The 25,042-nt window shown below is 40.1% G+C and overlaps 1 protein-coding gene across 4 annotated transcripts in view; it reads right to left on the bottom strand.

Annotated features, from left to right (window-relative positions):
* NADK2 (NAD kinase 2, mitochondrial) overlaps nucleotides 1–25,042 on the bottom strand; it is a 35,139-nt gene that overhangs the window by 3,012 nt on the left and 7,085 nt on the right. The window contains exons 2-11 of one of the 4 annotated variants that reach the window (XM_055791545.1): nucleotides 15,503–15,591; nucleotides 15,050–15,138; nucleotides 13,441–13,522; nucleotides 12,031–12,114; nucleotides 9,099–9,235; nucleotides 7,997–8,075; nucleotides 5,533–5,676; nucleotides 3,227–3,282; nucleotides 3,090–3,143; nucleotides 2,500–2,623 (exon numbers count right to left, since the gene is read on the bottom strand). In XM_055791545.1, coding sequence (XP_055647520.1) covers nucleotides 2,500–2,623; nucleotides 3,090–3,143; nucleotides 3,227–3,282; nucleotides 5,533–5,676; nucleotides 7,997–8,075; nucleotides 9,099–9,235; nucleotides 12,031–12,114; nucleotides 13,441–13,522; nucleotides 15,050–15,138; nucleotides 15,503–15,591 — 938 coding nt within the window. The remainder of the gene's footprint in view (nucleotides 1–2,499; nucleotides 2,624–3,089; nucleotides 3,144–3,226; nucleotides 3,283–5,532; nucleotides 5,677–7,996; nucleotides 8,076–9,098; nucleotides 9,236–12,030; nucleotides 12,115–13,440; nucleotides 13,523–15,049; nucleotides 15,139–15,502; nucleotides 15,592–25,042) is intronic. The other 3 variants (XM_055791547.1, XM_055791546.1, XM_055791548.1) reach the window with 3 other exon arrangements.

Here is a 25,042-nt window from a genome sequence, read left to right as displayed (position 1 = left end):
AGCCATCAGTACTTTGTATAGACTTAGCCAGGAGTCCAGAGAGTACTGAAGGACTATTGCTCCAAGAGTCTGAGAACAGCCTGTAACACTTGATATTGAAAGCTGCAGTTTAGGTGTATTTTGTAAAGCAAGCTACTGATGATCCCATTTCATAGTGACTTACTTACTTTTTCACGTAAAAGTCTTCAATTCATGATTCTAATGTATGGTCTTCATGTTAAGTGGAGCATGCAGGTTCAGCTAGCAATGCTTAAGATTCAAATAATCTGGATATTAATATAGTCTATTTTGTTACATGAATCATTCAGAGACATAAGGAAAAGTAATTTCAACACAAAGTTGAAGGTCAGAATGATTGCCAAGCAACATCATAAATAGGTATTGCAGCAAATTACTGCCTATGTTAGAGTGTGACTGCTATATACTAAGCTAATAAATTTAAATTTAAGCTTACACAATTTAAGGCAGCTCTTTTAGAGCTGGGCAAGACAGAATAAAGATACTAACCATCTCCACTTTCCTCTAAAAGAAAAACTAACGCAACCATTAGAATTCATCCTTTCACATATGTAGAAAGTGAGAACTCCTTAAGTAAAGAATTCTTCAAACTTTTTTCATATTGCTAGATGGGGACCAATAGTTACGCCAGAGCAGCTGCAAGACTGCAGTCTCACATGTGCTTCACTCTTTCTGACTTAGGCCTCGGTATAGGCGATGTTCTGACCTCCAAAATGTGATCAGCAATTACCCAGTGACTTAAATTTTCAGGAAGACCTATCTTTCACAAATTTAAATAACTTGGAAGTATAGCCACAGTGTCAAAGCTTAATTGGCCTGTGCATCACTAAACAGCGAAGGCTGGACACTGCAGAAGAACATGGACACATCTTCCACTCCTTCATTTCACTCTGGGCAGCTACTACGTCAAAAAGGAGTAACAACAGCAACAGGGAGATGTCTAGTATCAAGAGCTGAAGGTCAAGCCTATGACAGGGAGCAAATTCTCCTTTAAAAAGGAAAAATGGGCAGATCTCTCTCACAAGCATGCAGATATTTATAGCTCCAGTATAGTTTTTATAGTCTATCCCATGCCAAGGACTCTAAATAAAACAAGACTTAGTCCTGTAGAACCCATGGATGAAAACACAGTTACCTGCTCCTATTTTAACTTCTCCTTTTACTATCTCTCTTAAGATTTACTCATCCTTGCGAACTCCCAGATCCAAATGACTAAGAAGTAGTAAATGTTTAAAGACATGACACATGCACAGTGGACAACTAATATAATATTTAGTCCCAGTAGCCAGACAAGTCATTTATTGCTAGGTCAGAAAATGTTGTGATGTGGCTCAAAAGGTGCAGAATTTGGGTCTCCTTCAAGTCAGAGCTCCTTTAGATACTTGTTTTGATATAAAAAGTGAATTAACATTTAATTAATACCAAGATATTATATTGTTCTCAACAGTTATTCTGAACATATAACTAACAGTTTCAAGTGTTTATATTTGATTGTGGCAAGGCCCAGAAAAATCATAGAATCATCACAGAATCATTTAGGTTGGAAAAGACCTTTAAGATCATTGAGTCCAACTGTTAACCCAGAACTGCCAAGTCCACCATTGAACCATGTCCCTAAGCGCCACATCTACACATCTTTTAAATACCTTCACAGGTGATACTAAATCACTTCCTTGAGCAGCCTGTTCAGTGCTTGACAACTCTTTTGGTAAAGAATTTTTTCCTAATAGCCAATCTAAACCTCCCCTGGCATGAATGCCCCAAGTTAAAATAACTGAATTACCAAATAATTTAGTTTGGAACGGTATCTAGTCCTACATTCCACTCGAAGCAGGCCTTACTTCAAAGACAGATTAGGTTGCTTAGGTCCTTGCCCAGCCAAGTTTTGAGTTTCTCCAAGGACAGCGATAGCACAATTCTCTGGGCAACCTGTTCTAATGCCTGACCATTCTCACTGTGACATTTTCGGTTTTTTATCAAAATCTTACGCCCTATAAAATCATGGCTGTTGCCTCATATTCTGCACTGAAAATGGTTTAACTCAGACTTCTCTATAACCATCCACTGGTAGCTGAAAACAGCAACTGGATCCACCCACTTAGTCTTGTCTCCTCCATGCTAAACAAAAGCACCGCTTGAGTCTCTCCTTTACACACCAGATGTTTTGGCCCCCTAATCATCTCGATGGCCCTTTCCTGCACTGAGTCCAGTCTGTCAATGCCTGTGTCTCATACCAAGAGAAATGGCACACACCCAAAACTCAGAACAGTGAGGTTCTTTTATTTTGTAAGACTGTGCATGGATCAAACATTAAAAAGGCCTAACACAACTTAGATACATTTCCTTCCTGTTGTTATGAGGAGCCCCTCAAAACACCAACTGGATGTTGAAATTATTCAAGGGAAACTCCTGGATTACTCATACTTTGACAAATACACAGAATGAAGTAAGAGTTCAGTGACTGCTAGACCCAACACTTACTTTGAAGAAAAGCCACGCTGCTGGCTGCTTGAGAAAACGCGGTTTACAATTGGTTCTCGAATACTGAAAAGCATCTTTGGTTCTTCTGGACTGTAGAGCAAGGACTCATTGTAATCATTTGTTACTGTGAACAGAGAAATCAGCCATTAGTTTTTACAGAGCAGACCAGTTATTCTCAGAAATACACATTTCTCCAGGAAAGAACAGCTCCCCTACCAAGAGGGAATATTAAGCCTTGCCAGACGTTTAACAGCCTTCACCTGCAAAAAAAATTAATTTTAAAGAATATTCCTTTCAGTTCTATTGCATGATGAACACTCAACAGCTCTTTTAATGTGATTAAATATTAAGTGTCTCCAACCTTAGGAGAACCCAAATTCTCCTGGAGATCTATACATATGAAAGTCTACGTAAGTGCTTCCATATCCAGTCAGATATTTTTTAACAAATGTGCCTAAATAATGTTTATAAGACTGATATTGCAAAAGTTCTAAAATATTGAAAGCAGTGCTGAGTATTAAAGAGTACAAACAAAAAATGAACTAGTCAAAGTCAGGATACCTTAAAGGAATCTTGCCTTTTTCACTAACCTTTTTGCACCAGTTCCATACTCAATGGCATATTCAAACTTCCATGCTTTTTAGCTGTTAAGCCAAGAGAAAGAACTCTGGTTAGACAGGTGTACTTTTATATAAACTTGGCCAGTAATGCCACACTGTTCACTCACCAATCTTTAGGATCTCTTCAACAGCTTGATGTGCTACCTTGTTAATATTATAGGACCTAGACAGAGAAGAAGTCTTGTTTGCTAAGCAATGCAATTTGGGAGAAAAACAAAAACAAAATAAAAAATCTTGCATACAGATGAAGAACTATGTTCAACATGAGGAAGAAAAAAAAAAAGAATGCTATTAAGTGTGAGGTGACATCAGTTTCTTTTAAAAATGCCTTCAATTAACTCTTGGTTTGACATTTACCCGTGGCTTTGTAAACCCTAATCTATTAAGTGAAGTCTTCAGGAAACAAGAGCACAATACACAGGATGTAGTCTCCTTATCAATAATCCTGCCTTAAAACCCCAATAACTGCTGATTTAAGTCTGCCTTAAAAAAAATGAAGCATGACAGTTCTACAGATTGTGTGTGTTCTTATCCCTTCTACCCACCTCTTGCTAATTAATTCCTTCTGTCAGTTCTCATTTATAAGACCCAACACTTCTTTACAAATATTATGTCTCTTTGTCCATACCCTAAGGTGTGGGCTTGAATCTCATGAGAACTGGTGTATATAGAAAACAAATAGTCAGACCAGACACTTTCGCTTTGCCACATTTAGGTGCACATAAGATGAGCATAAAGCCTCAGTCTGAAACAAGTCTGAATTCCAGCAAAAGTGTTCCCCCTGTGCCCAGGCTCAAAAGGGATTAAGTACTAATCACAGCCTCTGTGCAGCAGTAGTACTGTGAACATCTCAGTTGCCCACATCTCAATACAGCTTAAAATCCTCAGTCCAGCACTTCTGTCATGCAGTCTAACACCTCGGACTGCAAGAGACATTCACTATACATCTGGCAAACTACAGAGATGCTGAGGGCAGCCATCAAGGAGCTCTCTCTTACACTTACTGCTTACCTGCAAGCCTGAGCAGATGCTAGCAAGAAGCTGAGATGCACAGTTTGAAACTCTTCTCCCTCTCAGCTAGATACCCTTTTATGCAAGTTTGGCAGCTGAAGGAAGCTGAAGGGCATTTAAATGCCTCAGTCAGAGCGGGTCTGAAATCCCAGAAGAGCCCCTAAAACACGGCCTAAGGAAGATCGCTCCACTAAGGTTTGGCTTCAGTTTACAGAAGTCCAACAGTTCACAATGATTAAGCCATGGAGATGGGCAACCCTGGAGTCTGGTGCCTGGTTCTGCGGTTGCTCAGTACACAGTGTATAAGCAAATGAAATGCATAACAACAGCACTGAAGTAAGACTGTACATTCCCAAGGTCCTGAACACTAGGAAAGTTCCCCATGCAGTCTGCCAATTTCATCCTTGGCAGCCTGCAGGACTAAGTAATGCTGACCGAATACAAAACAATGAATTACAATAACGAGGAAAACCCAGTAACCATGGTTACATCATGAATATTCATTTTCAAATTTCATTAAAAGCTTCAGTTTTAGTTATTCTTAGCCTGACACATAAATCCAGGGCCTGTTGTATAACTTTAAAGTATAAGCATAACCAGATTTCCAAATAAGAGGCTGTCAATGTACATGTCTCTCACATCTCAAAACTAAACTGATGAGACTCACACGCAGTACTCCAGCTTGTTTAAACCAAGTTAATTTACTCCTTGGATTATGCTAGCACAGCTCTGCTTAGATATGCCTGTCTTTGTTTAAGGGGACTATTTTGGCAAAAAGACTGTGCCCTTTCAATTCAGTTTGAAAGAAGCATGAGGCTTGGAAGGAGAATGGACAGGGGTTGGAACTAGAACATCTTTAGGGCCCCTTCCTACCCAGCTCCCAAACCATTCTATGATACTACGAGAACACCTAACACTGTTTCCAAGCACATATTTTCTCATTCTTCTTAGAGCTTAGATTTTTATACTGAGCTTTCTGAGCTATTTCATCTAACCATCTTAATTCTAGCCAACAAGAGTAGTTCAAAGATCCCCCAATACGCTCTGCAAGTCCAAGCAGAATCTCTTTCAGTCGTCACCCCCAACCATTCAATTCCATGTGTGACATGCATCCTTCACCAAAATTACACCTAAGGTAAACATCTGTCTCAATGGCTCAGCTCCTCACCCTTTCAATTCTTTTCTCCATACCTACAAGTGAGGGGTACTCTGCTCTTCTCATTCACCTGAGCTTTGAACCATACTGACAGTGAAAATATTTGGACATAACTGACATGCACTGACCTACTCATAGACCTACTCATAGTATGAGTGTCAGTATGGACAAAATGCTTAAACAAAATAGGTCCATCTAGCTTATTGGAAGCAGCATTTTATATGAAAAGCAACAACATTTACTTACCATGCTTTTGATCCAGTTCCAGTACACACATTAAGCCCTGAACTCTTCTGTTTTTCCCAAGGACCATCATCAACTGATATCTCATAATAGGAGGCCCTATGAAGCGAGAATTTAAAACTGGGTTTGCAGGACTTAAAGTTCTCCCTGAATAAGACAGAACACACAGCCTTATCAGGCACATAAAAATTTAGAGGGGCTAGTTTCAAATCTGGATGACAATTTCACAGGCTTTGAACAGTGTTTCCGATTTAGCAGACATTTTTTATTCGCTGTTTTGCAGCATGAACTTTTAGGTAGTTCTTCTACAGCAACTTTTCATATTAAATTATGCACAAAGAACTCTGGTTCATCTGCGAATAGCTTCATATACAAGCAGGGTTTGCTGGACTTACAAACGAAACTACAAATACATTAGTTTCCTTGTATAACTGTTGAACTATCGAAAAACTGTGTTTATGCTGGGATTGAGTCTCATAAAATTACATCAGGGAACACTAAGAGGTAAGGCACTCCAACATCAGTAAGTAATAGCATAGCTTCAAGCTGAATTCTTGATCACTGCAGTAATTAAAAATCCACTGTGATTCTTCACAAACAGTTTTAGTTCTACAACAGTCAGCAGGCTTACATTTCGCTCCAGGGCAAATTCTTCCTAAAACTGTAGCAAGCCTTGCGGCACAATCATCATTCTGCACAGTATGCATACATCATGCTAATGTTAAGCCTAGAGAGACCAGACAGTCTCCCTCCATAAGCTTCAAAACACTCAGGGGTACATTTATGATCTAAAGTTATTCATGTTCATAGTGCCTAATTCAAACAGTATGATACAGTCTTCAGATTAATAGATACTCTCTTAGAAAAACACCATATTCACTGTGTTCAGCATGCCTGAGTTTCATCTTCCTTGGTAAAAGGACCTTACTGAGCTGTTTTAGGTGATCAGTGTTTCCGTCTGGATCAACTAGGAATACACCTCTGGAGTATTTGGTGTCAAACAGTTTTAGACTCTCGGTAACTAAGGGCATTTTATGTACTCACTCTTGAGAAGATGGGAAGATGAAAGAACTGGAAGCAAATTAAGAACACAGGTGCACAGCTTGATTGAGTTTAAGACAATTTTTGCAAGCTGGGTATGAAAGGTGGGTTTTTTTCCTTCCATTTCCCTGTTTCCTTAACTGACATGAAGAGTAAGACTTTGGAAGAAGCACCTAGAGTCTTTTTGTCTTAATACACAACAGACTCTTGTATCTGAACTTTACAGAGGATTCATCTGTGTGACATCATTACTTAAGTCTTCCAGTGTAACGTCCTGTTAACACATATTTATTACTAGAGATTTGTTCCTCCAGGCATTGTGTTCCTCAGTGCTTCTCAAATATACTGGAACCAAAAAGCACAATATATATGTGACACTCAGAAGCAGAGGGCTATTATAAAGAGTTGAAAAGCAACTTTGTGTTCCTCTATCACTATATGTTAAAGAAACTCTTTAGATTCTTAGTAAAATTAGGTTCAATTTAGTAGAGCGAAATTTGTATCTTTTTGAGACTAATTCCTTCGGCCAATCTGAAGCTACAGTCCAGATGGAAGATAAAGCACTCATGGAATATTTATACTGTTTCCAGCAGAAATCACGGTGTCCCAGGCACTGTACAAATACGAGAAGATGTTACTCTCTTATGTTTTGGGTTTGTTTTTTTTTTTTTAATTAGATACAGGGAAAAGGGATATAAAAGACAAGTAAAAGTTTGGCCAAATCCTGACCAAAGATTATGTTTTAACTCCTCTCCCACAGCCCCAGTCACATTCCCCGCTTCTTGTTGTCATTTGGCTGGCAGAAATATACTGATCTTCAGGATAAAAAGGACAGTCAAAGGTATCCTGGATAATGCAGCACCAGAATTTGACAGAAACTAGTTTCTTAAAACAAGCAAATCAGTGTTTTCCCACAATAACAAAGCTGATGGTGAAGGCAGGCTGATACCTTTGCCTCTAATAAGAGAGGCAGGGCAAAGAAGTCATGCTTAAAGCTATTTCTGCTTGGTCACACTAAAAGCTTATGAACATATATTTAAGAAGAGATGCAGGAGAGAAGACAGTTTAAGGACAGGTATTTAAATCTTCAGTTCACTGTAAAGATAGTAACTGGAAGGCATTTAGTTACGTAAGAACTAACCAGGAAAGGAGTAAAACGATGAAGAGGAAAGAAAAAAAGCCAGGAATCATGAAAGGTGAATGACTGGCTAGACAAAAAGGTGGAAAATCACATACCAACATCACTGCACTTACATGTCTGAAAATACACTTTGTAATCAGCAACAATAAAATCAGCGTTATGCATTCATGGACTAGAACTGAAATTTGACAGCAAAGATAACCCATCACTGATTGTCCATTGCAACGTTATAGAAAAAAACTAAGTCAATTGTGTCTTGCTGCAACAACAAACAATTAAACATACCTGGATGAAAGAGATTCCCCAATGAAGACTTCATTGAGTGCTCTCACTGGTAAAAGATGTGGACCAGAGATGTCAGATCCTGCAGGTATTTAATATCAGTTTTGAATTACAGCTCTAAAACCCAAATTTTCAAGAACAGTTCACAACTCATTGGAGGACACACTCTGCTACCTGGGTTTCTATCCTAGACCTAAGGCTTCATCTTCCTCAAGGACTCAATTTTTCACTGATTTAGTCTGTAACCAGTCACTGTCCTTTTACTGGGGACTAGCAATATTTGGACCAAGGTCAATAAGGCAATGACACTTATGTTCAGACACTGCTTTCCCCTCACAGGCAAGCAGACAGACTGAAGCCCTCTCTGCTGTGAGTCACTCTTCCAGCCTAGTTAAATTCACCGACAGTGATGTAACAGACATTTCTGATAAAATTCAAAGAATTTGGCTTTATACCACTGGGTAATTAAGGGGGATTCACAAATTGTTCACGTTGACTAAGGATTTCTCAGTGAGGAAGTGCAGTGCTAGACACAGGTTAAGGATAGAATCATGCATCTTCAACCCATCATAAAGAAAACAGTCAGAAGTGTCTGATGACTGAAGCATTACCCAGGGAGAGATTCTAACCCCTAATTTCTCATTTGCTTGCTGGCAGTCTCTGAACATCTTTTTCAATTGTGAAGTAACTTACCTCGAACGTAGCACAAGTTAAGAGCACACATGAATGCCTGCACTTTTAGCGTGCAACAGCTAGACGTGGTAATATGTTCATATGGTAACCTCAAGCAACTATAGTAAGCCTATGAGACAGCACTTTAAAAAAATCTCAGGTACTTTGCCAGCAAATAATACTATCAAAAATATCTCTAAATTACATGTTAATATCTAAAACGGGTTCTAAAGTGTACCATCCAGAATAAACAGAGAAACAAAAAACACTCCCTTCTAAAAAGCCTTAACCTGGGCCTTCAGCTAACGAGAGCTATCTCTCCCTGCCTGTCAAATACAGCAACCAGACTTCAAATACTTCAGCTCTTACAAATCTTCACCTCCTACTACAAGTTACCATAGCAAAATGATTATATTGTCAGATTTTAACCTACTTTGATCCTGGAATCTTTCATTTATGTGAGCCCTGCTGTGTTGCTCTTGGCTTAGCTGCTGTTCATGTAAGTCTACAGGGGTTGGGTTAATACCAGTTCCTTCAAGATACAGTCGGATTCTTTGTCGCCACTGCCACCTTAGAAAGGAGAAAGAAGTTGGTATCAGTAGCTGAAATATTCATTACAGAATTAGGATCACAGTCTTCGCTCTCAAATCAGAGCACCTTTAGAGTAGAAGTTAAATATATTCAAAGTCACGTTTCAAGTTTTATAGTTCCACTATAATTTCTAAATTTAGAAAGTTAATCATACTAAAATGTAAATAGCTTACACTTACTGATTTGCTACCTAATATTTTTTGTATGTGTAAAGTAAGACATTATAGATAACAACTCATCTTTTTAGGCATGTGATCCTAACTCACAAATTAATGATTGACACAGTGATTTTGAGAACAAGCTCTCAGGAATTTATACAGCAATACATGCTGTATTTTTACCATCTTTTGTTTCGATCTGCAGATGTCCAGAAAAGCAGCTCTATCCACCCCTTCATACATAAGGGCCACACATATCCTTTCATTTTAAGGAACTCTCCTAGCCTAGGAACTGTAGGATGCTTAAGAGGAATTCAAATGAAGAAAAAGAAGATATGAAAGGCATTCTTCCTTAAGCTGTTACAACTTTCAGACTTTTTTCCTAGAGGACGTATCAATTCCTTTTTCCTCTTACAATTTAGAGATTATATAAAACAAATTAGTAATAGTAGTTTTGATCAAGAAAGCAAATCACAAGGGAGTGTTATAACCACATCTTTTCCCAGTTCATACCATTGATACCTGGGTGACAGTAACCAGCTTACACGTTTCCTGAAATTACAACAAGACTTAAGAGCTTCGTATGACTACATTTCTAGTTTTTCCTCATTGCCATCCTTGTAGAGCCTCATTCAAGACATCCTTAGTATAACTACCTATCTGCCCTTAAATTCCAAGTATGGTTTTAGGTAGTCAGGCAGACAGCATGCAATGAGTATCATTATGCTACCCTCCTTAGAGTAATCATGCTAGAACATGTCAAAACCCCTACCAAATTAGAAAATGTGACTGTACCCCTATTATACCCCTATTCTGAGATCCTGTTACACCACTGACCATAAAAAAAAGCAAACACGGGTAGTCGGATATAGTTTTGTCCTTTATAAATCAATAATGTTGGTATTTTTCATGGGACTACAATGTAAGTGCTTACACAGACTGTTGCACTGACTGACACCTTAAGGATAAGAGCCATCAGAAGCTCTTCCAGACAGGCTGATCCAGTTACACATGTATTTTAAAGCTTCCTTAGGGCCAAATGAGAACTGCCAAGTGAAACACCTGCTGAGGTCCTTGCTTAGGAATATCAGTTCCTATTGTTCTGGAAAAATAACCAGGGAGATCCCTTTTGTTTCTTTCTTGGTGAGGTTTCAGCTCCACAACGAGACACAACAGGAACATCAGCAACAAAAATAGAACAGGGCATCCAACAAAACATTGTAAGTACTTAGCTAACCAAGGAAGGTTAAATGTATTAGCACTACCAACTTTACCTTAAGCAACTTTGCATGATGGAGAGTTAAAAGCTTCTGTTTTCTGAGTGTCAGAATACGGAGCTGAAAGTTTTATCTCTTGGAAGTTTATTTAGCAAAACCTGTTGAAACCCCTTCCGTTATTTATAATCAATCCCAATTACTGTATTTACCTCATTTCAGAACTCTTCTATGGCACAAATACGCTTCAAGATACAAATTAAATATGCTAGAAGTATAAACAAAACCTAATTGCAGTATATTTTCACATTAATTACTTATTTCTGTTTGATGGTTTGCCTTCATGAAAGTATTCTGACATATTAATACACCACAAATCAATGTCTCTTTTTAAAGTTTTTATCAACTGTCCTTTATTAGTATTTGTGGATAACTGGCTAGCTGAAAAGGGTCACATAGACATAGTCCAGCTGGCTGGACAAAAATGCACATGGCTCTCAGCTTATCTGAAGTAAAGCAAAAATACACTATCCTTGGCTGTTCTTTTTACACAATAGCAGGAAGATCGCGGTGGGAAAAGAATGTTACAGGTGGGAACAGATAACTACAGAAGAGAAACTAGGGGCGGGCTTGGTATTTAGGCAACTAACCAATAATGAGCTTAACTTTTGTAATATGTATGAGCTAATTATAACAAGGCATAAAAGGTGACTGTAAGGGACAATAAACGAAGTCTGCTGATCACTCATATTGAGTGACTGTGTCTTCCCTCCATCGCAACAACTATTTGTTTATATTTATTTATTTATAATATCTATATGTAATAAATTATACTTTATTTAGTATGTCCTTTAAAATTCAGCTTGCTTCTTAATTCAGTTCAGATTCTTCTATTTTAAAGAGTATCTAGTACGGAAAATATCAAGCCATCTTCAGCATAACTAACCTGTTAATAAAATTTAAGCCACTTTACCTTAATCACCAAAACCACAGATGCAACACACTGGCCATTTCCTACTCATATAGGCTTCACTAGCTTTTATTAGTATGGCCCATCACTGTACTACATATGCTTTCAAGTCTTAAAATATGTAAACCAAGAGATCCCTTAGAAGAATGCAGTTCCTCATTTATGAATTTGCTAAGTCAGAAAAAAAAAAATCTTGGAGGTCATAATAAAAGTCTTTTTGCTGGAACTGGGAGTCAGTTTTGTCCTTTGTATTCCAACTTCACTCTTGACCACAAACCCACTTTTCAACAAGGCAAACATCTGCAGAGAATACACAATTTGAGGCATTAAAGTTTTACTAAGCATTGTCTGCTCCTTAGGAATGGCACATCATTAAGTAAGTATTTTAGAGCCATAATATGTTCTGGAAAACCAAAGATCAGTGAATCCTACCTGAACTCACCACGATAAAGCTTCTGCAGTGCTTCAGGAAACGAGTGTGTATACCTCACAGGCAAGCACAAGTGACCCTCCGATCTGACAGCAAAAAGGAAAATGAAAACAACAGTATAACTACTAAGATTTGGTACCTTTAAAAAACAAAACAAATCAAACATCTCTTTCTGTTACATAAAGCAAAGCTATACTCCAACCATTATGAATGTATACCATTCTTATGTAACAGCACATCAACAATACACCTCTTTCAGCTCCTAGGGTGTGTCTGAGTGAGACATAGGATATTCCTCCCACATTTCCCCTAAAATCTGGCTGTTCAGCTAGTAATCCTACAGGAATATGTAGGTACTAACATAATTCCTGTCACTATAGCTCTAGGCAAGGAACTCAAGCCTAATAAACTTTGCAGGTCAGAAGGAAAATTTCCTCCATTTACACACAAGTTAGTGACAGGAGACAGGTAAGCAACATGCCTAAGATCAAATGAATCTTGTAACAAGGCCAGAAGACTAAACACTGCTCCCCTTTCATGAGTGATATTTGATAACTTGAAGGCATTTGTTATTTGAACCCTGCTATTCAGGCTTGATACTGTAGAATATCTATTCACAGCATTTGAAAAGTTTTGGAAGAGGAGTAAGGTATGGAAGGAATTAAAACTTTTGGCCACCACTTTCTTATCCATTAAGACTAAATCAAGTGGTAGTATTAAAAGAAGAAGCCCAAATCTAGAAATCTCAGCAGACAGAGCCTTGGTGAATTCTAAGTTTTACTTGCAATCCATTTGAAGGTTATACCAAGCAGGCAGTACTAATACACTGCATCCACCTGCCCAAATCAATCTTATGGCTAGGTGGATGCGATTTGTGTGGAGTTTATAATAGGACAACTAAATGCCATTAATTGGCTGAGGAGACTGCGTCCTCTGCAGTATGATATGGCTTACATGAAGAAACCATAACAAATCTCATCTGGGGACCTATCGGATTTCCAGTAGGATCCACCTTCTTCATAAAGAAACCAAGTTTCTGTGTGTTAAGGCACCACACTTTATTTTTAAGTCCCTCTTCCTGTCTCTGTGCTATACCTAGCCTCTAGCCTCAAACTTCTGGTTAGTAATACAAGTTAACTAGCTGCAAGTGCTGTTACACTTCTCTGTGAGAACAGCTGTGGCAGTTAAACAGTAATGCTTACCCAATACTACTTAATGTCCTCTCAGATGAGACAGGACAACTCATTGTGGAGACTTTTCTAATAAAACAACAGGTTCACTTGATATTTACAATCCACTAAAAAAGACATCTGCACTACCAAATGATACAGGTACACTTCATGCATGATGAAAACAGAGGCATATTTTGCCTGATAGTAAATAAAGCACTGCTTTCCCAAATGTGTTTTTACCTTTCAGGATCAGTATTTACTCCAATAACTGGTTTAAATTTATCGAAGACCTTACTAGCTGCCAACAACATTGTACCATCACCTATAGAAAAAGCAAAACGAAAGTTAAATTTCATTTCACATTCTAATATCCCAAACATAATAATCTCACATGTACTGCAGCATTACCACTACCTGCTTTTATATCAACAGCTGATGAGGTAAGCTGCACAAGACCAAAATGGGACCACAAAACTACTGACACCTTTCAAAGCAGAGTACTGACAAATGAATTCAAGATAGCAAATGCGACTGGAAAAAGTGCAACTTATCTGACAGCTACACATGCCTAGGCAACTTAATTTGGCAGAAGCAGGTTTGGAAAGAGATTTATGGAAATTTCTGTACATTTATCAGCTGGTAAGAGAAACTCTTGAAGAAAATAAATTTGGAAAGTATTGCTAATTAAAGCCACAGGAGAGAGGAAACAATGCCAAATTTTACTGGGAATCACAGGAGAACAACAAATACTTTAGCTCCATCTCAGCTGTTGTCCTAGAAGGTACTATTTAAAGGTCTTATTTGGCCCCAAATAGGCACACTTGGAAAAGAAGTCTTTAATAAAACTGTTGAAGTAGAAATCTTTAAATGTCCCTTGTTTCTTCAGATATTGGTATTCTTTCCTCTCTGTTAAACAGGAGAACTATAACCTGATGATTCAGTCACTGCACCCAGATACAAACTCTGAAAAGTGCAGATGATGTATCACTTCCCAGCTGCTTGCCTCATAACCATGACAAATGTTGACACAGCCAAATCAGCACTTTATCTCCAGCTTAGAGGAATTTTTTGAAACCTACAGGGGTATATGAGGATGCCTCAGGAATATACACGTATCCCATTATACCCACCCTCTGTGGTAATCAGTAGCTAAGGGCAAAGTGGACCACTGGGGAGGAGAGAAAGGCAAAGCAGTGGTCAAGTCTAGCTGCCACGGATGACAGATCCAGAGCCCAACAACACTCTGCAGCAATTTGCAGCAAATCACAACGATCACAGAATGAACTGCTGTGATCTCATGTTAAAAGCAAGCAATCAGGTTAATTGCTCTGTTGGTTCATTTTAAAAGGTTTAACCAGTGGCACAGGCTCCTCAGAAGTCGCATACTTTTTCTTGTACCATCCAACTAGATACTCCAGTTACTGGAATTAAGTGTAGAAGTACGAAAGACAGTTTGGGCAAAGGGAGGAAGCAGTAGTATGCTAGTCTCCACCTCACACACCAAAAAACAAAGAATAGAGTTTAGTGCTCTGTATAATCACAAGACAGCAAGCATTTTATCCTCTTTAGCTGAAACCTGTAATAAATACCACAATTTACACTGTTTTACACAAGACAATTGAACATTTCCAAAGTGGCCATGCACTAGGATTCACTCCCCAGTGCTACAGTTTTAGATACCAGAGGTAGAGAGGATGGTCCCAACCACTGCATTTCATCATATTTCCTGACAACTAAATAAGCAACTTGTTTTCCAAAAGTGCTCCAGATGCTTCACCCACTTCAAAATATTTTTGAAAAAATGTATCTGTGAAAACATCCTGAAACAAATACTGTCATAAAGTCCTACCTCCTGCTGATATAACAGCATCTGCCCACCGAACCGTCTCTTCATTATATTCTCGACGCTTAACAAGACGAACTTCTATCCTCTCGTTCCTATAAAGTGCAGAAAAAGCCTGAATGTGTCCTATATTGATCCTTGTCACACTCTTCTGAAAAACTGACATGTAATTAAGGACTAATTACAGTGGTATTTGACTTACAAGCATTTGACACACAAATCCTTTAGATCTTTTTCATTTGTTGTCAAAATAGTAACACAGTGTGTAGTGAATGGAACAGAGCTAGGTCACATTACAATTCTTTCAGGAATGCCTGTTCACCTGCATCATCCTGTTTTCCGTATTCCTATTTTATTAGAGCTTGTAACAGAAAGCTTCCTTCCATTGTTTTACACGTTTTACACAATCCATGGATATTTGCACTGTGTCTAAAATTCTCAACATCCATACATTCTTACCGTAAACTGTCTACAACGTGCTCCACGTTTTTTGTATGAATGCGATGCCGCTCCAACAGACCCGCATAGTTAGATCCTTTCAAGGCAAGCTGTAAGACATAAATAGATTTTGTAGATGCTAATCACTACAGTACATGCTCTTGAGTAATACAAATAGAAGCCATAAAAAAGCATGTATTTTATGTCGGTAGAGACAAGTGCTTTTATAAGCATTGCATGAATTACATCTACATATACAAGTCAGCTTACATTAATTAGTTCATCAAATGAGTTACATGGCCACAGCAACCAAGAATCACAGAGTTTTTAAGTGCTCAACAGAAATACGCAAACAAGTATGCGACACTGACTTCTGTGACACTTCAGACACTTTGTTTTCCCTGATTCTGCTAAATAACTTAAACTCTGTGTAAGTCTACATGAAATAGTAATATTAACTATACCCCTGTCATGTGCTAAAAGCACTCAGACAAACAGTTAAGACAGTTATCTTAAGAAGTATAAACATTGTGCTATAGAGAAAGAGGACAACAGAAGAAGCAACAGGAATGATAATTAAGAAAACAGGAATATGAAATACCTACAGCATTAATCTTCAAATTTTATTTGAGCTGAAAAGGAAGACTGCCAAGTGCTGACAAAGGTGACATTTCCCCTGCGTCAAAAAAAGCGTAAGGACAATCTATGTACTACCTTTGATACTGTCCCCTGGACTATAAACCAGATTTTTCAAACAAATTCACATCAGTACCAAGACAAGCAGTATTCAGCAGCTGCATTCTAGCCTTGTTCTTCTTGGAAGCTGGAGAATTTAAATACTTCATCTTCACACACTCTTCAGACCACAGAAACATTCTGCAGTTCATATAGATTGACTCTTAACAGCAGGCAGGTGAGACTGCTGGCTGAAGATTAGAATTTTTTGCAGCAGGTTTCCGTGTAATTCAGTCACCATCTGTATGTATTCATTCTTTAACTCAGTGTCCTCATGTGGGGCTGGTACTGCCAAATACATGTTTGCATGGAGATTAAGCAAGTAGAAGAAAGGTGGTGAAACGGATGTTAAGTGAAAGGAGTTTATAAATACATTCATAACCAGCAGGCTAGATGAGATGACCTCCTGAGGCTTCTTCTAGGTTGAATTATTCTACAATTATACTGTCATTGCTTCCTTTTCCTTGACCAGTTAAAAACAATTTGCCAGCACAGAAATAGACCTTCTCCCAGAGTTTGTGTAGAGAAATTAATCTCTGCCAAAAGCTTTAAACAGGCACTTCCAGCAATTTATTCAAGTGTCTTTTACTCAAAGTTGCACGCCCTTCCAAGAGGAAGTGGTGCCAGACAGCCACATCTAATCCCATTTCCATAGAGGTTCCCACACCACAAAACTCCACAGTGAAGAGGAGAGTACTGGCAGGATATGACAATTACAGTTAATTAATTAACAGCAATCCAATACCCAATAAACACAATCTTTCTTCACCTGACACCCACTGATGTCAAGAAATCCAACCAATAACTAAGCACCGACACTCGGCGCTGAAGAAATCACAGAGAAGAATGGAAGTGGCTGCTCTGGAACTGTATTGCTGTCCTGCTCATTGTGCTTACAATCAGTGACCGACTTGCAGGAATTAAATCTTCAGGTGGTCTTACTGCTAGGATCAGGAAACCAGCTCCAACAGATGGGCTCCTGCACTTTACCTGAAAGCCAACAACAACTCTACAGGCACGCAGTGGGAGCAGCTGCCACACACACAGATAAGCATGTGGGTGAACATAAAACATCCAGATAAAGCTTTCAGGTCATCCTTACAAAGCTTGTTAGCACCGGTTTACAGCATATAGGGTGTTATGTCCCATTAATTGCCTCAAACCCTTTGTTTCACTCCCCAGCTACAGTGCTTGTGCACTTCCATACACCTCTTGCTCCTCCAGAGCCCTTGGTGTTGCACTGGGGACTTCAACAGTGCCGCTGTGCTGCTGTAGTGGGGAAAGAGTACGAAAGGCTACAGCTAGCTGCAGCACTGCCCATTGCTGCATCTGCTGTCAGCTTCTCATGATCCATTTTGAGCAGAAAGAAGAAAGTGGAAAGGGGAAAAGAAGAAGGTATTTGCCACCCACAGGCATCTGCTGCTGACCACCACTGGTCTAATTTACTAGAAAAGGGATTTTCAATTGCACATTTGAAGCACAAATTGACCATGCCTTACCACCAGAAAGAACAAGAAATCCACAGCAAATAACCTCAAAAAACTCAACTGTGTCACTAAAATCAGGGTTCCCATTCGTGTTTCCTCTAGAAATATCTGCTGTGAATTAACACAAGCACCTGACAGGCAGACGTATGTTTTTCAGACTACTATTTCCACAGTCTATTGCTTCCACACACAACAGAAACTGCAAACTCCATCTTGCAATTTTATGTACCTCATTTATTTGGCTGATTTGTCAGCATACTATCTTTCAGCTTGGTCAAAGTGAGTTTTTATCTCAGAACAATGACAGTGCAATGAATCTCTGTATGATCATTGGCAGGCTTTTGAGCCACCATCATCAGTGGTGAGCCAACAGCTAACATTTTGTTGGCATTACCAGCAAGGAGAGGTATGGGTAGCATCACTGCATTTGCCTTAGGTGTGCTAAATTATTTCAACAGCTTCAGAAAGCAGAAGAAGATGCTCAACAAATAAGCTACCAGTATCCTGATGACTGGCTGAACAATTTCCATGGATACTTCCACACTTCCAGCCCTGCATAACAAGATCTAATGCAGAGGTCTCATCTTTGAATTTAATAGCTCTAGAACAAGTTAAGCAGGCATCCCTAAGCAACAAGATAAATGAAAAGTTAGGGCCTTGAGTTTAAATAGCTAAGCTACATCTACAGAGTTAATGAATCGTTCTAATTTGGAAAAAGGCTCCAGAGATTAAAACAGTCTGCTCGTCTCTAGCCTCATCCTTCTAGCTCAGAGGTAAGTAACTCACAAGTTCATACACAGAACTCACAAAGGGACAGCCTGCCTGAGCTTAACCACAGTCAACTGTATCAAACAAGAATGCTAATCATCAGCTGCCTTTCATGTAACAAAGAACCAGAGAAAAGCCTACAGCCCTGTAGTCAGAGGTCGGAAGGGATCTCTGAAGGTCATCTGGTCCAACCTCCCTGCACAAGCAGGGCTACCTGGAGCCACCTGCCCAGGACTGTGGCCAGATGGCTTTAGAAGATCTTCACAGATGGAGCCTCCATCACCCCTCTGGGCAACCTGTCCCTGTGCTCAGTCACCCTCACAGTGAAAAAGTGTCTCCCAATGTTCAGAAAGACTTTTGTGTATTTCAGTTTGTGCCCACTGCTTCTGGTCCTGCCTCATATCCAGGATGTGTATGCCACACTACAACTATGACAAATGCTGCTTCTTAAGAGCTTTGCACTGAGGATAAAGCATAAGACAAACTGTGACTACCACCTCCTTTTTACTTTACTGACAGCAAAGTTCAGACAGTCCAGTTGCTGCGTGCCTGATCATCCACCCCACGAGCCTTGGAGGAACGTGTGACATAGAGGAACTGCCTGACTGCAGGGCATCTTGGCTCCCAAGCCCACTGATCTGCCAGGCCCACAAACCCATGCCAGGCTTAGGTCTTACCAACCAACTCCTCAAAAAGGCCTACAGGTTTAGGTTCTGCATGAAGACACCTTGCAATTTTTTTTTCTTTCGGAGGAAGCTCAGGTGTACAATTGCCACAGCTGTCCTTCCAAAAGGAAAAGGGTTGACAGGCCATTCTCCACTTCCAACATACGAGAGCAAGTCTGAGAGTCTTATAGATATCTTTATACCAAGTATTGACACTCTTGGCTAAAATGTGAAAAAACTATTACGACAGACCCATGTTGAGTTTATTTGGTATTTCAAGCTGTATGGAGTAGCAATTTGACCTAACTATCAAGTCTACTTGAAAAGAAATGAGTTATACCAAACAACCCTGTCCTGGTTTCATCTAGGAGAGAGGTAATTTTCTTCTTAGTAGCTGGTGCAGTGCTGTGTTTTGGATTTGGTGTGAGAACAATGTTGACAGCACACTGATGGTTTTGGGCTTTGCTGGGTGATGTTTACACTAAATCAAGGACTTTTCAGTTCCTTGGGCCCTGACAGCAAGAAGACTGGAGGGGCACAAGAAATTGGGAGGGGACACAACCAGGACAAGTGACCCAAACTAGCCCAAGGGTTACTCCATGCCATAGGATGTCATGCTGAGTATATAAAAGCTGGGGGAAGAAGAAGGGGGACATTCGGCACTGTGGCATTTGTCTTCCTGAGTAACGGTTACACGTGATGGAGCCCTGCTTTCCTGGAGATGGCTGAACACCTGCCTGCCCATGGGCATGGGGGATTAATTCCTTGTTCCACTTTGCTTGCATGCACACCCTTTGCTTTCCCTATTCAAGTGTCTTTATCTCAACCCACGAGTTTCCTCACTTTTACTCTTCCAGTTTTCTCCCCCATCCCACTGCAGGGAGGGGAGCGAGCAAGCGGCTGCATGGGGCTTGGTTGCCAGCTGGGGTTAAACCATGACAAACCCATAACATTTATGTAAATAACTTTGTATAAGGTAGTTTCTTTGGGTTTTCTGTTTTAAAATCATTGTTAAGGCTTAAATGAAGTTAAAACAACAGAGCTCTGATGTTTTACAGGAAAAAGTTCTCATCCACAGTAAACCTTCTACTTCATTGTACCACTAACCTTTTTATGAAAAGTCACTTCCTTTCATGGAATAAGCAGCTATGTTTGGTCAGTGGAACTGAAGAAAATCTTGTAAAATCAAAAAAAAAATACCTAAACTAAGTGTCATGGGCCAATAGTATATACTTCTGCAAAAGTCACTCATACTAACACAGAAAACCTAAAAAAATACAAAGAATGTTAAGAAGCCTGCCAGTACAGTACAAGAAGTATGCTCCAAAACGCAAACCACTTCAACTTAGCAATACTCTTTCAGAAATTGCCGCACTGCAGAGTGACTTTCTGTTCACAGGCTAGAACAAAAAAACCCGCTATTCCTACAGAGCTCAGGATATTCAGACTAGAGCACACCTGGCATTTCTTGGTGCTGAAGTTGTAAAAACCTACACGAGGGGCTACACACAGGTCTGGAGCCCTGTGCCGTGGGTTAAGTAACTTCTTCCAGCAGTCATCTGGAAAGATCAGTAAGAGCAAAGGAAACTGAAAAGTACTGATAAATAGAAGTTACTGGCTATGGGTCTATAAACACACAGAAAACACAGTATTTGCCAAGTCCCACTTTCTGAGGCTCCTGGAACAAGTGGGGGAAAAAAGGGGGAAAAACGCACAGGAAATGTCTTTGCAGAGCACAAGGGCAGTCAGCGACAGATGCCATTAGCAGAAGTACCCAAAAGCAGAAGTATTAATGGAGAGTGGGAAGAAACAGGTGCAACTGTAGGCCTGTTAATCTGACCTCAGTAGCATGCATGACTGTAAAATAAAATGCATGAGAGCTATTCTAGCTAAAAGTGCATTAGAATATGAAAACAGGGACAAACTGGCCAAAATACATGCAGGCACAGCTTCAGTAGTCTTCCTAAAGCTCACAGCAGAGATGCCATGCGAAGCCGGCTTCCAGATGAGCTTAAATTGGAAAACACACTCAGGTAAGCAGAACATGTTCTATGATCGAGTTACTTTTCCTTAGAAGCCTGAAGGACAAAAGGTCTACATCAAATACAAAAAAAAAACCTTTCTCATATCTTCTGGCCTGATCCCTTTTTAATAAAAGGATAATTTTTCACAGAGCCTCTTTAATAGTTGTTTAAGCAAGAGACATTTGTATGACTGCCGTCCTTCTGGAGTCTTGGCTCTCACCGCTAGCAAGTCTCACTGCACTTGGTGGGAACTGTGGGTCTGCTGTCCTTGAGTAATGCTGGTCCTCCAGGAACAACGCTGCGCAACAAAGACAAGGCTTGTAGCCACAAATACAGAAGCAACATGAAGCCAAGCAACACCCAAATACCCAAGTCTATATATATGGGTTATGACCCTTGATTTAGAAAATAGGGAAAACAACAGCCAAAGTCAAGTCTTACTGACACTGCTGACCTAAGCATTAGGATAAAATAGTATGCTCTCAGAACAGTAATGTGAATGTTGTCCAGAGTGAAATGATTAATCAAGCACTTTGTACATCTCATCCTAGTACACAAAGATTAACAGGAACTTTTCAGACACATTCTAGCTATATATGAATATGTATATAATATATATTCACATTCTTTTGACTGGGCTTACCCTGAATTTACAGCAGTTTCACATCGCCTTAAAGTGCCACCACACCAGGGTTGAGTTAACACCTGGTGTACCAATCAGTTGTTTTATAACTGTTTAACACGTTCAGGAGTTAAGCTAAATGACTGACTAGAAACAAAAAGCAAACAAAACAAAAAAGGCCTAGATCTAGAAATGATTGCTGCCTCAACTTCCCACAATGAACTTGCCTACACATGCACCCCTAGCAGGAAAACAAGAACAGATCGCTGCTTTCCAGTCTACTAATTTCTACATAAAGAACCACGAAACAAATGGATTTAGAGAGCAACAGCTATACACAGAAGTTTGAATTTTAACCTGAAGAGGAAAATACTACAACCACTGTAGGTATAATAATCTAACCATTTCTAAGCAGAGTATAGCACTATTTATTTTCAGAAAGTCTCTCTAGATTGACCACATCTCTCAAATACAAAGTTAGTGCTCTCTGTTCTGCTCTCAGTTTTAAAAGAAATAAGCATTTCCAAAAGTGTTAAGCTTTGAACTACAAACAACTCTGAATATAGCACGTGCTTCAAATAACACAATCCTCTTAGCCTCCCTGTCAAATAAGGCACACCGACTCCAAATTTGCTCAAATACCAAAGTCAAAGACTGGCAATCTATAGTTACGCAGAAGTAACTTTGCTGTGTTCTGTTGTTAACTACTAGTTAAGCTAAATATTCATCTGTCAAGCTAGAAACAAATCCAGTTTTTCTCACAGGACAGGGAGACACTGCACTTTGTGATTTCTTAGGAGCTCAAATCACATATTAAGCTTTCCTATTTCCTAACGTAAAAATAATCCATATGAAAATATGTGCAATTAAAGCATGATTCAAGTTCCAAATCTCTGTAGTTAGCCACAGCAGAACCTGCCCAGTAGAAATCTGCACCTCGGAGACGTATTTCAAGTGCTCCGCAGAAAAGGGTCTGCTCGAAGGACAGCCAGAGCAACCCTGAACCACAGCCCTGAACCTGCACTGGGTTTTTCAGCAGCAGCTGGAACTGATGGGGGAGTTGTATTTGATAGTTATATACAACAGATGTCCGGGTTTGGGTATGACAGCAACTTCTGTAGTAACTATAGGACACCATGCCCACCCTCAATTTCTTCTAACTAGAGAAGAAATATCAAGGCATCATCTATGAGCTTCAGTTGCTGTATTTATACTAATGACAGCAAGTTTGTTGATGACACTATGCTGAGTGGTGTAGCAAATATTCTAGAGGGAAGGATGCTACCCAGAGGGACCTGGACAAGCTCAAGAAATGGGCCCATGTGAACATCCTGAGGTTCAACAAAGCCATGTGCAAGGTCCTGCATATGGGCTGGGGGATGAAGGGATTGAGAGCAGCCCTGTGGAAGGATGATTTGTGGGTACTGGTGGGTAAAAAGCTGGACATGAGCCAGCAGCGTGCACTCAAAGAGACTTAGAGCAGCCCAGCAAAGGAGGACTTGGGTGTTCTGGTGGATGAAAAGCTGTCCAGGAGCTGGCAACGTGTGCACACAGCCCAGAAAGCCGACCGTACCCTGGGCTGCACCAAAGGCAGCGTGGCCAGCAGGGCGAGGGAGGTGACTGTGCCCCTCTGCTCCGCTCTGGTGGGACCCCACAGGGGTACTGCATCCAGCTCTGCAGCCCTCAGCGCAGGGAAGACACGGACCTGTTGGAGTGGGTCCACAGGAGGGACACAAAGATGATCAGAGGGCTGGAGCACCTCTCCCGTGAGGACAGGCTGAGTTGGGGTTGTTCAGCCTGGAGAAGGCTCTGGGGAGACCTTACTGCAGCCTTTCAGTTCTTAAAGGGGGCTTATGAGAAACACTGGGGAGGGACTCTTATCAGGAAGCACAGTGATGGGACAAAGGGTAATGGCTTTAAACTGGAAGAGGGTAGATTTAGATTAGATATTAGGAAGAAATGCTTTACTGTGAGGGTGGTGAGGCACTGGAACACGTTGCCCAGAGAAGCTGTGGATGCCCCATCCCTGGAGGTGCTCAAGACCAGGCTGGATGGGGCTTTGAGCAGCCTGGTCTGGGGGAAGGTGTCTCTGCCCACAGCAGTGGGGTTGGAACTAGATGGTCTTTAGGATCCTTTCCAACCCATACTGTTCTATGGTTCTGTGGCTCTGTGTTCATTATAGGTGCTTGACTTAAACTTCTCAAAATTCTTAAAAGGTGAAGTGTGTTCTCCTCCTACTTGCTTTTGCACTAGAAACACTAAATGCATCAAGTCTGAACTTACGTGGTTTTGCCAGAGGAAAAAAAAATACATGACAGGGTCAGCTCAGCTGGAAAAAGCAAAAGTCAGATTTAAGTCTTTATTGAAAAGTTTCAGGCTACTTGAACTCATACTTTGATATATCTTTGGCTCAATCTTGTGCTAACAACAGGACAGGTTTCACCAGAATCATGCCTGTGGTACCAGCAGATTAACCCATTCTGGGACACCCAGCTCTTTCAGGAACCTGCAGTCCAGCACACTCAGACTAGCAGGAATGCTCTCAAGGCTTCTCTGAAGTGAATCTGAGAACCAGTCTCACAGAGCAGCTACAGGTCCTGGGTGAACTAAAAATGCATTGGTTTCAGGTAACAGTTGAAAAATGCAATCCACAAACTCAATACATTGTTTACAGGATAGCTTTAATAATGAGCATTTGCCTTAGAAGTAGCAGAGAAACCACACAGCTTCCCAAAACAAAGTCCTACAAAGAATAAGCATTACCTAGGCTCAGATTTAAGTTCTCTGTAAAGCTTTAAATATGAATGAAGTCTTAAATTACAAACTACTGCTGAGTTGCAAGCTGCAGGCATTATTCCCAGTTCTTCCCCGCTTCCCAGTCTGGGTTATTAGTTAGTATACAGGCCATTAACTGCTCATAAAAAAAAAAAAAAAGTGGTATGTTAAGCAACACAGTAGGTCAGTACCTACCATAAAAGAAAGGTAGTAGGCTAGTGCTACCCGACCACCACTCCTGCCTGTCTCCTGTTGACTGATGTACTAACCACCTGTCAAATGCTCAGAACTGTTCCTGGTCATGTGCTCAGTTTCTACCAGTGCACTATGTTACCCCTTGTTCTGCAGAAGTCCAGTGGGCTTTAGCTAGGAATTTTTTTTTCCTTATACTTTACTCACTGTTTTCTTCAGCAGCTTAGTCCCCTTACTTTCATTACATACAGCAGTCTTTCAAATGCTGCCTTTATATCTGCTATACAGTAACA

Source organism: Falco peregrinus, chromosome Z (assembly GCF_023634155.1).
Source record: "Falco peregrinus isolate bFalPer1 chromosome Z, bFalPer1.pri, whole genome shotgun sequence".
Classification (NCBI taxonomy): domain Eukaryota; kingdom Metazoa; phylum Chordata; class Aves; order Falconiformes; family Falconidae; genus Falco; species Falco peregrinus.
Note: the sequence above shows the minus strand (reverse complement) of the source record. Positions and strands in the feature narration are given on the sequence as shown.